Source organism: Corvus moneduloides, chromosome 20 (assembly GCF_009650955.1).
Source record: "Corvus moneduloides isolate bCorMon1 chromosome 20, bCorMon1.pri, whole genome shotgun sequence".
In the NCBI taxonomy this organism is placed as follows: Eukaryota; Metazoa; Chordata; class Aves; order Passeriformes; family Corvidae; genus Corvus; species Corvus moneduloides.
The window spans coordinates 8,188,144-8,205,903 of NC_045495.1; the positions used below are offsets into that span (position 1 = coordinate 8,188,144).

Sequence of the window (17,760 nt, forward strand, 5' to 3'; positions counted from 1 at the left end):
AGTATAAATTGCTCTTTCTCCCACCGAGTGTTGATGAGCTAATCCTGTTTGTGTTGTTGGTGCACACTGCCCCAACAAAAGCATGGTGATCATGAATTTCCCTCCCATGTTTCATTGTTGGCCTTGCAGCCTGTGATGGAAAGCATTCTAGCGGAGCAACCATGAGTCTGTAGAGATGGTAAAGCAAATACATAACCTGTGGGGATCACAGCCTTTGTTTATATTTTCAGTAATCCAGTGTAGCAGAGGGGAAAATACTTATGATTGTATTAACCCTACAAAGCCAAGACTCTGGAACTTCCTTCTGTCATAGCACCAACTCTGCACTGCTGCACGCGCAGTTTAGCAAGTGTAATCCTCCCCTCCTTGCCTTTGTCTGGAATTGCTCAAAGGCTTATGGTAACATATCTTTGCTTCTGTTTTTCTTGCATGCTGTGAGTGCAAGGGGCTTCTTTGACGATGTTGGTTTAAATGCAAAGGCATGGCATGTTTGGTTGAAAATCTTTTCTGTGTTCGTCATTCGGCATTCCTGTTTTCCCTTTCAGATTCCTCCCAGCGTGACTCGTCAGAAACAAGTGAGGATTCTGAGGCTGAATTAACAAGCGAAGGTCAGTTCCCTGGGTTATTGATTTTATTTGGTTGGGCATTTTTATATCCAAAATGTGTTTTCCAAAGCCTACATTACTTGGCACTGAATGAAGAGAATTGTGTGCCAGTGTTGAGTGCAGTTTGGATTGTGCACTGTTGGGCTTCCTCGCCCCTGCCATGTGGTCCTGGGAGAGGGGCCCGGGGGTAGAGGCGCAGGGCCTTTGGGCTAGGTTCCCTACCCCCTGGTCAACCTTGTTCCCCATTGCTTGTTTTGTCTTCCCCTGCCTGGGGAAGGACCCTCTGGTCCCATGATTGCCACAGTTTTTGGCCAAGTCGCCGACCAGGCAGCTGGAAAAATAAACGTCTCCTAAAATATCTACCAAGAATTGGTCCATATATTTCTTTCCACGGGCCTCGTTGTCTGATACACATATTGCAAGAATCCCCACTGCAACAAATTGTGGCGAATGTGGGCAAGACATTGATCCCTTGGGACAGTGACTGTGATTTGTGAGTAAACTTAGGATTTCTCCTCCTGTTTTCATTTTGCTGTTCCATCTCTAAACTATAGAGGAACCGTGGAAAGACTCGTGGCTCTCAGAGCCACATCGGGACATTTATCTTAAACTTGAAAAGATTCTTGAACAATGATTTGTGAATTTTAGCCTAATTCAAGCTCAAAAGGAACTGAAACACTTCCTGGCATGGTTGTTTAAGAACTTTTTCGACGTTTCTTGGGACTTGATTCTTACCAAAGACTTTTGGAAGACTGTTTGGACACAGTTAATTTCTGACTCAAAGTATATGCCGATGGAAGAATATTTTCGTGAATATTATTTAATTACCGAGACTGTTGAGCAATGTCAGCTGTGTCCTGGCGAAGGGAAGCGTGCCTCAGAGTCTACGCGACCTCGGCCATGTGTGCCAAGCGCTCTGCGAGCAGCAGCGAGGCAGTTCCCGCGCGCGGGCGGAGCCAAGCGAGCCGCAGTGTCGGTGGCGGAGCGAGGCGCGGTGGGAGCAGCGCAACCCAGCAGTGCCCACCCGGCCCCGCGCAGCGCGGGGTGGAGCGAGCCCCGTGAACGCCCGACCGAGAGGGGCGGCGCGTGGACAACGCGCGGCTGGCGGCTGGCAGCGGCAGAGCAGAGCCCTGACTAGCCGAAACGCACGCTGGAGCAGGCACGGGAGGGTTCTCGCTGAGAGGCCCGGCTGAGATGTGGGTGTGGCCCCAGGCAGCAGCAGTGCAGCTGAGAGCAGAGGTGGCAGCAGTGGTGTTGCACAGGGAGCTGAGCGGCGCGGCCCAGCCCGGCCCGCGTGGCTCCGAATGTGACTCCAGGAAGCCAAAACCCCGCAGCTAGAGGGCACAGGCACGAGCAGCCCCAACGGCCCTGGTAGCCCTGGCAGTTCCAACATGGGAGTGAGCAAAAATGAAAGTGAGACCAGGAATGCAGCGAGACAGAAAACAGCAGCCACTCGGAAAAAGAAAAAAATCACCATAGCTAAGGTTTTAGGAATAGTAAAATGGTATAATGTTAAACAACATTATGGTTTTATAACGAGATGTGACAACCAGGATGACATATTTGTTCATACAACTGCTATTAAAAAGAATAACCCCAAAAAATAACATCCCAAGCTTAGGAGATGGAGAAGTAGTAGAGTTCAAGATTGTCCAAGGAAAGAAAGGGTTACAAGCAGCAGAGGTCACTGGGCGTTGTGGTATTTCTTTTAAAGGCAGTATATATGCTAAATATCGTAGTCATGTTAGACAATCTCTCCATTATAAGCGGGCCATACATCTCTAAAAATGCCTACCAAGAATTGGTCCATATATTTCTTTCCACGGGCCTCATTGTCTGATACACATATTGCAAGAATCCCCCCTGCAACAGTACACTGCTTGATAAATTACATAGTTGAGAAGTATTAGAAAAGCACAATATACTGAAGCATATTTGGACTTACTGGGCTGTTTTTGAAATGATGCCTGACAGCCATTTGTGTCTTCGGCGTATTTTTCAAGTGCTGGTAATGAAAAATACTCATTGAACAGAGAAGATGTTTTCACATTCATTCATTCTGGAGAACACATTTCTTTATAAACACACTGTAGTTATATGTAAAATTTGTAGTTAACACTAGCTTCTGGGAAGGATGGTAGCAGAACAGGAAGGGCTTTGTTGCACGTGGTGAAAGTGAAGCCTCAGCCAATAACTATGAGATAGAAACCTTTGTACTTACCACCTCCCTTTCTTATCTAAAGGGCTCTAAAGCCTCTAACCAGTGTCGCAGTAGTTCTCCTGCTGGGATCTTGGTTGGAGGTCATCTGTGTTTCTTGTGTTTGTGAATTAGTGTCCTGTAACTGCTTAAAAACCCTGCTGAGATTGGCTTTTGCAGTGCTTGCTTGTGGAATTAGCTTAAGACCACCCAATCAGCAATTTAGAAAGTAGGCAGGGCATTTAGGACAAAGTGGGCACTCCTGGCATTACTTTCACTGCTTTACAATGCAGCACGGAAATGACGCTTACGTTACCTCAACAGAAAAGTTTCTATGAGAAGAGTCCTTAAGTTCTGCGTATATGTAAAGGCCTTTAGCACAAAAGTAGAATTGCTCTGAGAAGGTTTTCTGTGGCAGAGATTAACAGAACTGTATAGGTACAAGATATGTCAATATGTATTAATATTCTTGCTAAGTAAACCATACCCTTGTTGACGTGGGTCCCGTGTTCTTCTGTATGTGAACTTAGTTTTCTTTGTCTGCTTTAAACCATTTGTTTTCTCTGAGGTTGCAGGTATTGGTAATTGGGCAGTGTACAGTTTAAACTCCTTTCCATAAGGAAGGTAGGGGTGGATTGGGAAGTGACTGGCTAAGTATCAGCTGTGTGACAGATTGCTAGGTTTGTTGTTTTCCTGCCTGTCCACTTGTGTGTGTTTAAGGTAGAGTTGACCTGCTTAATGAATTTCTTTGGTTGCCATTTACACTGGTTTGAAAGTGGGTTTAGAACATTTGAGCTCTTCAAGGCAAAACTTAGGTACTGTGTTTTGAGATCTACTAGTGGAATGCTATTACTTCCAGTTAGAGAAAAAAGTCCATATCTGCACAATTTCTTTTGTGATTCCGTTTGCTGTTGCGTGGTCGTTTTACGATCATGCGATGTCCAGTCACGTTTGAGAAGACAATGTTGTTTTCCTTAGGAAGTTCAGAAGCAGCTTTGTTTTTTGCTATCTTGTGCTTTGCCCAGGTCCTTTTGCACAAGTTATTCCTTCACAGGTAGGAACAGGAGCTTTCTAGAGTTACTCAGATAAGTAATTGGTGCCCTGATAAGCACAGTTCCTTAATTCTGTAAGAGCTTTGACATTCAAAGCAGTTCCAGCGCTGCACATGAGTTCCCTGGACATAAAACCAGTGACGGTTTTTTTGTATCTTTAAGATGATGACGATGATGATGACTACCTGCCCCCTAACAGGAGACGGAAGAACACCACGTCAGCTAATGAAGCTGCCAATAGTGGGAGAAGAAAAAGAAAAGAGTTTAATTTTGGTAAGACGAAAATTGAAGATGATGTTGTCTCCCTGCTTTGTTTTATGAGAAGGTTTTGGGTAATTTTGTGCTGCAGGAGTGAGACATGCCAGGGCAAGCCTTCATGTGAGTGCCATGGGCTCTGTGTAGGTCTATTGCAGCAGTAAAATCATCATCATAGGCTACCTCTGTTGTTTTTTGATACTTGACGTGACCACGTAAATTGACTCACAGAAAGCTGGGATCTTTTGGTAGCGTTGTTTCATGATGCCTTATGTTGGGTTCTCCACAGAAATGCAGCCATGCACTTCAGTTTACTCTGGTTAAAGATGCTTTGCATGGGATTTTTTGCAGTCCTGTACGTGTCCTTTATTCAGTGTTTTGGTGTGGTTTCTGGACACATTAATCTGTCTGCTTTTATAAGGTTCTGTGCAGTCAGGAGTATGTTTTTTACTTTGTATTTTGGAAGGCATCCCTCAGAGTTGCAATGACAGTGAAGGAACAGATGTGGAGACAGAGTTAGAGCATTTGAGATGTGCAGTGTTTTTTGTGAGGCTAAGTTAACATCATTGGATATTTTTTCCCAGAAATATTTGGAAAGATGTTGCCTACTTGAAGTTGTATGTCTTCTTCACACATTCTCTTTTCATATTTCCACTGGGTTGTATTTTGTGATGTTTGTTTTGTTTTGCTTTTAATCTCCCAAATCACAGCACTCTGGGGCTTGGTATAAGCAAGTTGTGATGGGCGTGGTCATTATTTTAAATCATGAAAGGCATTTTAAGGTGCTTGTGACCCAAAGTTTATATTTTCAGTAATCCAGGGTAGCAGAGGGGAAAATACTTATGATTGTATTAACCCTACAAAGCCAAGACTATGGAACTTCCTTCTGTCATAGCACCAACTCTGCACTTCTGCACGCGCAGTTTAGCAAGTGTAATCCTCCCCTCCTTGCCTTTGTCTGGAATTGCTCAAGGGCTTATGGTAACATATCTTTGCTTCTGTTTTTCTTGCATGCTGTGGGTGCAAGGGGCTTCTTTGGAGATGTTGGTTTAAATGCAAAGGCATGGCATGTTTGGTTGAAAATCTTTTGTGTGTTCGTCATTTGGCATTCCTGTTTTCCCTTTCAGATTCCTCCCAGCGTGACTCGTCAGAAACAAGTGAGAAACCTGAGGTTGAGGTCACTGTTGAAGGTCAGTTCCCTGGGTTATTGATTTCAGTTGGTTGGGCAATTTTTATATCCAAAATGTGTTTTCCAAAGCCTACATTACTTGGCACGGAATGAAGAGAATTGTGTGCCAGTGTTGAGTGCAGTCTGGATTGTGCACTGCTTGGTAAACGTACCTACTTGAGAAGTATTAGAAAAGCACAATATACTGAAGCATATTGGACATACTGGGCTGTTTTTGAAATGATGCCTGACAGCAATTTGTGTCTTCTGTGTATTTTTCAAGTGCTGGCAATGAAAAATACACATGGAACAGAGATGATGTTTTCACATTCATTCATTCTGGAGAACACATTTCTTTATAAACACACTGTAGTTATATGTAAAATTTGTAGTTAACACTAGCTTCTGGGAAGGATGGTACCAGAACAGGAAGGGCTTTGTTGCACGTGGTGAAAGTGAAGCCTCAGCCAATAACTATGAGACAGAAACCTTTGTACTTACCACCTCCCTTTCTTGTTTAAAGGGCTCTAAAGCCTCTAACCAGTGTCGCAGTAGTTCTCCTGCTGGGATCTTGGTTGGAGGTCATCTGTGTTTCTTGTGTTTGTGAATTAGTGTCCTGTAACTGCTTAAAAACCCTGCTGAGATTGGCTTTTGCAGTGCTTGCTTGTGGAATTAGCTTAAGACCACCCAATCAGCAATTTAGAAAGTAGGCAGGGCATTTAGGACAAAGTGGGCACTCCTGGCATTACTTTCACTGCTTTACAATGCAGCACGGAAATGACGCTTATGTTACCTCAACAGAAAAGTTTCTATGAGAAGAGTCCTTAAGTTCTGCGTATATGTAAAGGCCTTTAGCACAAAAGTAGAATTGCTCTGAGAAGGTTTTCTGTGGCAGAGATTAACAGAACTGTATAGGTACAAGATATGTCAATATGTATTGATATTCTTGCTAAGTAAGCCATACCCTTGTTGACGTGGGTCCGTGTTTTTCTGTATGTGAACTTAGTTTTCTTTGTCTGCTTTAACCATTTGTTTTCTCTGAGGTTGCAGGTATTGGTAATTGGGCAGTGTACAGTTTAAACTCCTTTCCATAAGGAAGGTAGGGGTGGATTGGGAAGTGACTGGCTAAGTATCAGCTGTGTGACAGATTGCTAGGTTTGTTGTTTTCCTGCCTGTCCACTTGTGTGTGTTTAAGGTAGAGTTGACCTGCTTAATGAATTTCTTTGGTTGCCATTTACACTGGTTTGAAAGTGGTTTAGAACATTTGAGCTCTTCAAGGCAAAACTTAGGTACTGTGTTTTGAGATCTACTAGTGGAATGCTATTACTTCCAGTTAGAGAAAAAAGTCCATATCTGCACAATTTCTTTTGTGATTCCGTTTGCTGTTGCGTGGTCGTTTTACGATCATGCGATGTCCAGTCACGTTTGAGAAGACAATGTTGTTTTCCTTAGGAAGTTCAGAAGCAGCTTTGTTTTTTGCTATCTTGTGCTTTGCCCAGGTCCTTTTGCACAAGTTATTCCTTCACAGGTAGGAACAGGAGCTTTCTAGAGTTACTCAGATAAGTAATTGGTGCCCTGATAAGCACAGTTCCTTAATTCTGTAAGAGCTTTGACATTCAAAGCAATTCCAGCGCTGCTCATGAGTTCCCTGGAAATAAAACCAGTGATGGTTTTTTTTGTGTCTTTAAGATGATGATGATCACTACCTGCCCCCTGACAAGAGACTGAAGAACACCAAGTTGGCTACTGAAGCTGCCAATAGTGGGAGAAGAAATGGAAAAGAGTTTAATTTTGGTAAGATGAAAATTGAAGATGATGTTGTCTCCCTGCTTTGTTTTATGAGAAGGTTTTGGGTAATTTTGTGCTGCAGGAGTGAGACATGCCAGGGCAAGTCTTCATGTGAGTGCCATGGGCTCTGTGTAGGTCTATTGCAGCAGTAAAATCATCATCATAGGCTACCTCTGTTGTTTTTTGGTATTTGACGTGACCACGTAAATTGACTCACAGAAAGCTGGGATCTTTTGGTAGCGTTGTTTCATGATGCCTTATGTTGGGTTCTCCACAGAAATGCAGCCATGCACTTCAGTTTACTCTGGTTAAAGATGCTTTGCATGGGATTTTTTGCAGTCCTGTACGTGTCCTTTATTCAGTGTTTTGGTGTGGTTTCTGGACACATTAATCTGTCTGCTTTTATAAGGTTCTGTGCAGTCAGGAGTATGTTTTTTACTTTATATTTTGGAAGGCACCTCCCAGAGTTGCAATGGCAGTGAAGGAACAGATGTGGAAACAGAGTTAGCGCATTTGAGATGTGCAGTGTTTTTTGTGAGGCTAAGTTAACATCATTGGATATTTTTTCCCAGAAATATTTGGAAAGATGTTGCCTAATTGAAGTTGTATGTCTTCTTCACACATTCTCTTTTCATATTTCCACAGGGTTGTCTTTTGTGATGTTTGTTTTGTTTTGCTTTTAATCTCCCAAATCACAGCACTCTGGGGCTTGGTATAAGCAAGTTGTGATGGGCGTGGTCATTATTTTAAATCATGAAAGGCATTTTAAGGTGCTTGTGACCCAAAGTTTAATGTGTTGATGGGATGTGAAAAGTACATCATGGTTAGGCTGGCTATGTTCTGGGCACGTGGCTCTCCAGCCTGAGTCGGGTGCATTTCTAGGCAGGTTTTGCTAGCAGCAATGCTCTTTCTTGCAAATCCCATTAGTTTTGCTTTGAAGGTAGGTATCGCCATAGTTAAGGGTACCATTACATGAAATTCAGCAGCATTTCTCCTGATAAAGGAGAATAAAGTTCATTGCTTGTGCTGGCTGCACGATGAACTGAACTCACTTGAGTAGAGAAATCTAGGTACTTTGTTTTCCCCAGCATCATGCCCTGTGCTTTATTCCTGACCATGAGGAGAGAGCGTGAGGAAGGAGAAATATGATAGGAAATGACCAAGACTCTGACTCTGCCTTGGTTTTGACTAGAATTTTATAGCTACAGCTGCTGAGTGTGGTCCTTTGAGTCAGTCTAAGGTTTTGTTACAGACCTTTTTCTCAGCTCTGTTCTTCTTCACAAGTTTCTGTAAGAGAGGTGTGGAAGGTTGCACGTGGTTTTGGTGAATCAAATCAATCTGTTGCTCGTGAAGGCTGGTATTTATGAAAAGGTCTAGAGGCAGTGGCTAAAAATGGCAGGTAACAGTCTAACTTCAGTTTCATTTGTGGTTTAAATAGGCATACAGAGTAGGCAGCCTTGTCTGGATTCTGTGCAATGGAAATTAGTTATTGCTGATCCTCACAAAAACAAGTAAGACAGAAGAATCAGCAGCAGTGTTTGGGTTTTATAGAGTCTTGGGTGTAATCCATCTATTAGTACAGAAATAGGTAGAAGAGGCATTTAAAGCTTTTCCTAAAGTTTGTCTGAAAGCTACAGCCAGTGATGCAGGTTTGCACAAGTGACAATTTCCTTCAAAGCAAACCGTCAGAGTTTTATATTTTGGTATATGTCACTGGGGGTTTTTCCCCTCCAGTAACCTTGGCAAGATGGTGAAAAGGGAAGTGGCAAAACCATGGTGTGCCTGCAATCCCCCAGGTTAGCTGTAGCTGCTGTAGGTGTCTGAGGTGGTCTTAATGAGATTGGACGAGTGGGCAGCACGGTGTGATTGCAATTCAGCAATCAGAAAGTTAAGGTTATGAGTGTCAGAAGAAATTGTTTTAAAGGGAACAAAATCACGTTTGAGAAACTGGAGCCAGTGCTGGTGAATGACAACATTGAGACCTGTGAAGATGGCTTCTGCATAGGAGCTGTGTGTATTTCCCCAAGATGAGAAGAGACCTAGTGCTGATGATCCATTGTTAAAAAACTTACTTTGGTGTTTAAAACCATTGGTTTAATGTGTCTTAAGAAGAAATGTCCCATCTGGGAGTTTTCTTCCAGAACTTTGTTGCCATGTGCTTTGAGTTTTTTGCATGAGTCCCTTAACTGTGAGTGTTTCTCTGGGATTTGGTGCTGGACTAGGTGGACCATCTGCCGGTCTTGTGGCTGTTCTTAAATTTCCAAAAATGCTGTATATTTTAAAATTTTTTTAACTTCTTTAATTCTCTCAGAAAGGTTCTAAGTGGTCAGTTATTTTTACGACCATACTTTATGTTCATGTCTAGTGAAACAACTCCTAATTCTTTGCTTTTGTTGTACTTTGCATTTGCTAGTTATCTACCCAGCACTCACTTGGAATTAGACCAAAACATCACACTCTGTTTTCCATGAACTGGATGATGTATTTGACATAGTTCAAATATACGGCAGTTAAGGTGCCTCAGTAGATACTGCTGAATTTCTGCTGTACACCACATCATGTGAAGAGAAACGTTTGAAACAAAGATTCCTTATGACCGGCTCCCAAAGCAATGCCATGCTCCAGCTTAGAGAGACCTGAAAGAAGATCCTCTTCAAAATGCACAAGCGCAGCTTTACTGTGCCAGAGTAGCTAAAATATGTTCCTTCACACACTGCTGCCTAATCTTGGTATAGTTTCTGATACAATTAGCTTCACTTTCTCAGACTGTACTGCAGTTAAGTATAAATTGCTCTTTCTCCCACCGAGTGTTGATGAGCTAATCCTGTTTGTGTTGTTGGTGCACACTGCCCCAACAAAAGCATGGTGATCATGAATTTCCCTCCCATGTTTCACTGTTGGCCTTGCAGCCTGTGATGGAAAGCATTCTAGCGGAGCAACCATGAGTCTGTAGAGATGGTAAAGCAAATACATAACCTGTGGGGATCACAGCCTTTGTTTATATTTTCAGTAATCCAGGGTAGCAGAGGGAAAAATACTTATGATTGTATTAACCCTACAAAGCCAAGACTCTGGAACTTCCTTCTGTCATAGCACCAACTCTGCACTGCTGCACGCGCAGTTTAGCAAGTGTAATCCTCCCCTCCTTGCCTTTGTCTGGAATTGCTCAAAGGCTTACGGTAACATATCTTTGCTTCTGTTTTTCTTGCATGCTGTGAGTGCAAGGGGCTTCTTTGACGATGTTGGTTTAAATGCAAAGGCATGGCATGTTTGGTTGAAAATCTTTTCTGTGTTCGTCATTCGGCATTCCTGTTTTCCCTTTCAGATTCCTCCCAGCGTGACTCGTCAGAAACACGTGAGAAACCTGAGGTTGAGGTCACTGTTGAAGGTCAGTTCCCTGGGTTATTGATTTCAGTTGGTTGGGCAATTTTTATATCCAAAATGTGTTTTCGAAAGCCTACATTACTTGGCACGGAATGAAGAGAATTGTGTGCCAGTGTTGAGTGCAGTTTGGATTGTGCACTGCTTGGTAAACGTACCTACTTGAGAAGTATTAGAAAAGCACAATATACTGAAGCATATTGGACATACTGGGCTGTTTTTGAAATGATGCCTGACAGCAATTTGTGTCTTCTGTGTATTTTTCAAGTGCTGGTAATGAAAAATTCTCATTGAACAGAGATGATGTTTTCACATTCATTCATTCTGGAGAACACATTTCTTTATAAACACACTGTAGTTATATGTAAAATTTGTAGTTAACACTAGCTTCTGGGAAGGATGGTACCAGAACAGGAAGGGCTTTGTTGCAGTGGTGAAAGTGAAGCCTCAGCCAATAACTATGAGATAGAAACCTTTGTACTTACCACCTCCTTTTCTCATCTAAAGGGCTCTAAAGCCTCTAACCAGTGTCCCTGTAGTTCTCCTGCTAGGATCTTGATTGGAGGTCATCTGTGTTTCTTGTGTTTGTGAATTAGTGTCCTGTAACTGCTTAAAAACCCTGCTGAGATTGGCTTTTGCAGTGCTTGCTTGTGGAATTAGCTTAAGACCACCCAATCAGCAATTTAGAAAGTAGGCAGGGCATTTAGGGAGTTCAGAAGCAGCTTTGCTTTTTGCTAATCTTGTGCTTTGCCCAGGTCCTTTTGCACAAGTTATTCCTTTACAGGTAGGAACAGGAGCTTTCTAGAGTTACTCAGATAAGTAATTGGTGCCCTGATAAGCACAGTTCCTTAATTCTGTAAGAGCTTTGACATTCAAAGCAATTCCAGCGCTGCTCATGAGTTCCCTGGAAATAAAACCAGTGATGGTTTTTTTTGTGTCTTTAAGATGATGATGATGACTACCTCCCCCCTGACAAGAGACTGAAGAACACCAAGTTGGCTAATGAAGCTGCCAATAGTGGGAGAAGAAATGGAAAAGAGTTTAATTTTGGTAAGACGAAAATTGAAGATGATGTTGTCTCCCTGCTTTCTTTTATGAGAAGGTTTTGGGTAATTTTGTGCTGCAGGAGTGAGATATGCCAGGGCAAGCCTTCATGTGAGTGCCATGGGCTCTGTGTAGGTCTATTGCAGCAGTAAAATCATCATCATAGGCTACCTCTGTTGTTTTTTGGTATTTGACGTGACCACGTAAATTGACTCACAGAAAGCTGGGATCTTTTGGTAGCGTTGTTTCATGATGCCTTATGTTGGGTTCTCCACAGAAATGCAGCCATGCACTTCAGTTTACTCTGGTTAAAGATGCTTTGCATGGGATTTTTTGCAGTCCTGTACGTGTCCTTTATTCAGTGTTTTGGTGTGGTTTCTGGACACATTAATCTGTCTGCTTTTATAAGGTCCTGTGCAGTCAGGAGTATGTTTTTTACTTTATATTTTGGAAGGCATCCCCCAGAGTTGCAATGGCAGTGAAGGAACAGATGTGGAGACAGAGTTAGAGCATTTGAGATGTGCAGTGTTTTTTGTGAGGATAAATTAACATCATTGGATATTTTTTCCCAGAAATATTTGGAAAGATGTTGCCTAATTGAAGTTGTATGTCTTCTTCACACATTCTCTTTTCATATTTCCACAGGGTTGTCTTTTGTGATGTTTGTTTTGTTTTGCTTTTAATCTCCCAAATCACAGCACTCTGGGGCTTGGTATAAGCAAGTTGTGATGGGCGTGGTCATTATTTTAAATCATGAAAGGCATTTTAAGGTGCTTGTGACCCAAAGTTTAATGTGTTGATGGGATGTGAAAAGTACATCATGGTTAGGCTGGCTATGTTCTGAGCACGTGGCTCTCCAGCCTGAGTCGGGTGCATTTCTAGGCAGGTTTTGCTAGCAGCAATGCTCTTTCTTGCAAATCCCATTAGTTTTGCTTTGAAGGTAGGTATCGCCATAGTTAAGGGTACCATTACATGAAATTCAGCAGCATTTCTCCTGATAAAGGAGAATAAAGTTCATTGCTTGTGCTTGCTGCACTATGAACTGAACTCACTTGAGTAGAGAAATCTAGGTACTTTGTTTTCCCCAGCATCATGCCCTGTGCTTTATACGTGACCGTGAAGAGAGAGCGTGAGGAAGGCGAAGTGTGATAGGAAATGACCAAGACTCTGACTCTGCCTTGGTTTTGACCAGAATTTTATAAAGACCATACTTTATGTTCATGTCTAGTGAAACAACTCCTAATTCTTTCCTTTTGTTGTGCTTCGCATTTGCTAGTTATCTACCCAGCACTCACTTGGAATTAGACCAAAACATCACACTCTGTTTTCCATGAACTGGATGATGTATTTGACATAGTTCAAATATACGGCAGTTAAGGTGCCTCAGTAGATACTGCTGAATTTCTGCTGTACACCACATCATGTGAAGAGAAACGTTTGAAACAAAGATTCCTTATGACCGGCTCCCAAAGCAATGCCATGCTCCAGCTTAGAGAGACCTGAAAGAAGATCCTCTTCAAAATGCACAAGCGCAGCTTTACTGTGCCAGAGTAGCTAAAATATGTTCCTTCACACACTGCTGCCTAATCTTGGTATAGTTTCTGATACAATTAGCTTCACTTTCTCAGACTGTACTGCAGTTAAGTATAAATTGCTCTTTCTCCCACCGAGTGTTGATGAGCTAATCCTGTTTGTGTTGTTGGTGCACACTGCCCCAACAAAAGCATGGTGATCATGAATTTCCCTCCCATGTTTCACTGTTGGCCTTGCAGCCTGTGATGGAAAGCATTCTAGCGGAGCAACCATGAGTCTGTAGAGATGGTAAAGCAAATACATAACCTGTGGGGATCACAGCCTTTGTTTATATTTTCAGTAATCCAGGGTAACAGAGGGGAAAATACTTATGATTGTATTAACCCTACAAAGCCAAGACTCTGGAACTTCCTTCTGTCATAGCACCAACTCTGCACTGCTGCACGCGCAGTTTAGCAAGTGTAATCCTCCCCTCCTTGCCTTTGTCTGGAATTGCTCAAGGGCTTATGGTAACATATCTTTGCTTCTGTTTTTCTTGCATGCTGGGAGTGCAAGAGGCTTCTTTGATGATGTTGGTTTAAATGCAAAGGCATGGCATGTTTGGTTGAAAATCTTTTCTGTGTTCGTCATTCGGCATTCCTGTTTTCCCTTTCAGATTCCTCCCAGCGTGACTCATCAGAAACAAGTGAGGATTCTGAGGCTGAGTTAACAAGCGAAGGTCAGTTCCCTGGGTTATTGATTTCAGTTGGTTGGGCAATTTTTATATCCAAAATGTGTTTTCCAAAGCTTACGTTACTTGGCACTGAATGAAGAGAATTGTGTGCCAGTGTTGAGTGCAGTCTGGATTGTGCACTGCTTGGTAAACGTACCTACTTGAGAAGTATTAGAAAAGCACAATATACTGAAGCATATTGGACATACTGGGCTGTTTTTGAAATGATGCCTGACAGCAATTTGTGTCTTCTGTGTATTTTTCAAGTGCTGGCAATGAAAACTACTCATTGAACAGAGATGATGTTTTCACATTCATTCATTCTGGAGAACACATTTCTTTATAAATACACTGTAGTTATATGTAAAATTTGTAGTTAACACTAGCTTCTGGGAAGGATGGTACCAGAAGGGAAAGGCTGTGTTTCACGTGGTGAAAGTGAAGCCTCAGCCAATAACTATGAGATAGAAACCTTTGTACTTACCACCTCCCTTTCTTATCTAAAGGGCTCTAAAGCCTCTAACCAGTGTCCCTGTAGTTCTCCTGCTGGGATCTTGGTTGGAGGTCATCTGTGTTTCTTGTGTTTGTGAATTAGTGTCCTGTAACTGCTTAAAAACCCTGCTGAGATTGGCTTTTGCAGTGCTTGCTTGTGGAATTAGCTTAAGACCACCCAATCAGCAATTTAGAAAGTAGGCAGGGCATTTAGGACAAAGTGGGCACTCCTGGCATTACTTTCACTGCTTTACAATGCAGCACGGAAATGACGCTTACGTTACCTCAACAGAAAAGTTTCTATGAGAAGAGTCCTTAAGTTCTGCGTATATGTAAAGGCCTTTAGCACAAAAGTAGAATTGCTCTGAGAAGGTTTTCTGTGGCAGAGATTAACAGAACTGTATAGGTACAAGATATGTCAATATGTATTGATATTCTTGCTAAGTAAGCCATACCCTTGTTGACGTGGGTCCGTGTTTTTCTGTATGTGAACTTAGTTTTCTTTGTCTGCTTTAACCATTTGTTTTCTCTGAGGTTGCAGGTATTGGTAATTGGGCAGTGTACAGTTTAAACTCCTTTCCATAAGGAAGGTAGGGGTGGATTGGGAAGTGACTGGCTAAGTATCAGCTGTGTGACAGATTGCTAGGTTTGTTGTTTTCCTGCCTGTCCACTTGTGTGTGTTTAAGGTAGAGTTGACCTGCTTAATGAATTTCTTTGGTTGCCATTTACACTGGTTTGAAAGTGGGTTTAGAACATTTGAGCTCTTCAAGGCAAAACTTAGGTACTGTGTTTTGAGATCTACTAGTGGAATGCTATTACTTCCATTTAGAGAAAAAAGTCCATATCTGCACAATTTCTTTTGTGATTCCGTTTGCTGTTGCGTGGTCGTTTTACGATCATGCGATGTCCAGTCACGTTTGAGAAGACAATGTTGTTTTCCTTAGGAAGTTCAGAAGCAGCTTTGTTTTTTGCTATCTTGTGCTTTGCCCAGGTCCTTTTGCACAAGTTATTCCTTCACAGGTAGGAACAGGAGCTTTCTAGAGTTACTCAGATAAGTAATTTGTTGCAAAATTTATTGCCCTGGTAAGCACAGTTCCTTAATTCTGTAAGAGCTTTGACATTCAAAGCAATTCCAGCGCTGCACATGAGTTCCCTGGACATAAAATCAGTAATTTTTTTCTTGTTTCTTTAAGATGACGATGATGATGACTTCAACCCCTCTGAGAAGAGACTGAAGAATACCAAGTTGGCTACTGAAGCTGCCAATACTGGGAGAAGGAAAGGAAAAGAGTTTAATTTTGGTAAGATGAAAATTGAAGATGATGTTGTCTCCCTGCTTTGCTTTATGAGAAGGTTTTGGGTAATTTTGTGCTGCAGGAGTGAGACATGCCAGGGCAAGTCTTCATGTGAGTGCCATGGGCTCTGTGTAGGTCTATTGCAGCAGTAAAATCATCATCATAGGCTACCTCTGTTGTTTTTTGGTATTTGACGTGCTGTCACGATCTGCTAATACAAGCGAGGATCGTGATGGTTTGTTTATGGATCTCAGAGTGCAAAAGGACACAAGGGATCTCAGTTTTAATCAGGACAGTGCACCTTCATTAAGTCCCCACAACACGGTAATGCAATAGAGGAGATAAAGAGAGAGAGAGAAAGAAAAACAAAGTAAAAGAGTAGAGAGAAAGAAAGGGAGGGTAATAGCTATCAACGTATGAGATGAAGTCCTCGTGGTCCTCTGCCTATACATTCGTCTTCTTTCCGTGGGGAGATCTCAATCTCAGTTATCTCAGAAAGTCCCTTTATAGTCCTTTTCAGAAGCGAGGGGCAACTGGCCAAGACCATATATCTATGTTTCATAATAACATTGCAAACTAGAATCTAGCACTAACTATCCCAGGTACATACCAAGCATGCCTTTTATAGGCCGTACTGTCTGCCATGGTTTGTGGCCTAGCAGAGTTAGCGCCTCTACTTCGGGCATGAGTTTAGCAGTGCTCTTGTTTCTACTTTCTAGCTGTATCCCCAATATCCCCCCTTTTCCCCAAGAGGTGGGGGAATCTTCAGCCATTGTTATGGGGCCCATTGCTTTGGGAAACAGGTACAGGACAGGTGTACAGGATAGGTGGACAGGACAGGTCATTCCTTTCCGCTTCAGCACAGTCCTTCCTGCCTGGGCAGCAAGAATGGCGCAGTCCACTGTGACCTGTGCTAATTTTCCTCAGGAATGTGTACCAGTTCCCAGCGGGCACACCCGTAGGCAACACTTGGCAGACATCCCACCTCAGCCAGGCCAGGACTGCTGTGCTCAGTCTCTGTCCTTGGCGATGATCGTGAGGCAGATGAGGGATCTTCGGACCGTCTCTTACACGTGACCACATAAATTGACTCACAGAAAGCTGGGATCTTTTGGTAGCGTTGTTTCATGATGCCTTATGTTGGGTTCTCCACAGAAATGCAGCCATGCACTTCAGTTTACTCTGGTTAAAGATGCTTTGCACGGGATTTTTTTGCAGTCCTGTACCTGTCCTTTATTCAGTGTTTTGGTGTGGTTTCTGGACACATAGTGCATTAATCTGTCTGCTTTTATAAGGTTCTATACTGTTGGAATATCTTTTGGCCCAGTATTTTAGATTTTTAGTAGGAATTGTGGAAATTGAAGTCAATTGAAAAATTCTTATGGAATTCCTTCTAACATGTTTTTTGCATGACAGATATCAATTTTAGCAAAAATGACTAAAATTTTGAGAGCTGTGTTCTTAAAAGATCATCAATACCGGTAGGCCATTCAACATGTATCATTCTTTTTTTCCTTCGGTCAGGATAACATAAAGACAGCATTAGTAGGGGAGAATATTGAGGAGTTGGTGCTGCAGAAGCTTTTATTAGATACATTCCCTCAATAGAAAACATCACCTAATCTTTGAAGGCCAGCAGTTTTGGAAGTGAAGAAAGAATGTGTTTGATTGCAGATAGAGAGGAAAGGCAATAAAATATTAGGATGACAGAAGTTTTAATTGAGCTCGCAATATATACTCAGCAGTTTGAGACTATCTCAGGGCTTACCTGCTCAGTGTTGGCTCTGAGGTGACTTAGTTGATCTTCTTCCTGTGCTGTTTTCAAGAAAATTTTATTTTGAGCTAGACGCTATGCAATTAGATTACAGTGATTTGCATCTCACAAGTTATTCAGATATCTTTACTCTTGAGCTTCGTAAATTGTATTGAGGACATTTCCTCTTATGTTCACTTTGAAGTTCACATACAGAAAGTGGCATGTCCCTATGGTATTTCAAGATCTGGTTAAAACACAAAATGAATGTGAGAAGTTTTGGAGCTAAGATCCAATTTTTAACGTTCTTTAGAAATTCCTCTGCCTGAATTAAGGTGCAAATGAGACCATATGCCGGTGACAATAGTATGGGTTTTATTTTATGAGAGGGAGAGAGAGAGAGAGAGAAAAGGAGAGACAAGAAGAGAAAGAAATAGAAAATAGGTGGGGGGGGACAGAAAGAGAATGAAGGAAAATATTACCAC

General features: G+C 42.2%; 1 protein-coding gene across 3 annotated transcripts in view; it reads left to right on the plus strand.

Annotated features, from left to right (window-relative positions):
* GTF2I (general transcription factor IIi) overlaps window positions 1–17,760 on the plus strand; it is a 104,704-nt gene that overhangs the window by 55,313 nt on the left and 31,631 nt on the right. For 2 of the 3 annotated variants that reach the window (XM_032129557.1, XM_032129555.1), the window contains exons 16-23: window positions 546–608; window positions 4,017–4,127; window positions 5,237–5,299; window positions 6,967–7,071; window positions 10,391–10,453; window positions 11,392–11,496; window positions 13,679–13,741; window positions 15,421–15,528. In XM_032129557.1, the coding sequence (XP_031985448.1) occupies window positions 546–608; window positions 4,017–4,127; window positions 5,237–5,299; window positions 6,967–7,071; window positions 10,391–10,453; window positions 11,392–11,496; window positions 13,679–13,741; window positions 15,421–15,528 (681 nt within the window). The remainder of the gene's footprint in view (window positions 1–545; window positions 609–4,016; window positions 4,128–5,236; window positions 5,300–6,966; window positions 7,072–10,390; window positions 10,454–11,391; window positions 11,497–13,678; window positions 13,742–15,420; window positions 15,529–17,760) is intronic. The other variant, XM_032129558.1, reaches the window with a different exon arrangement.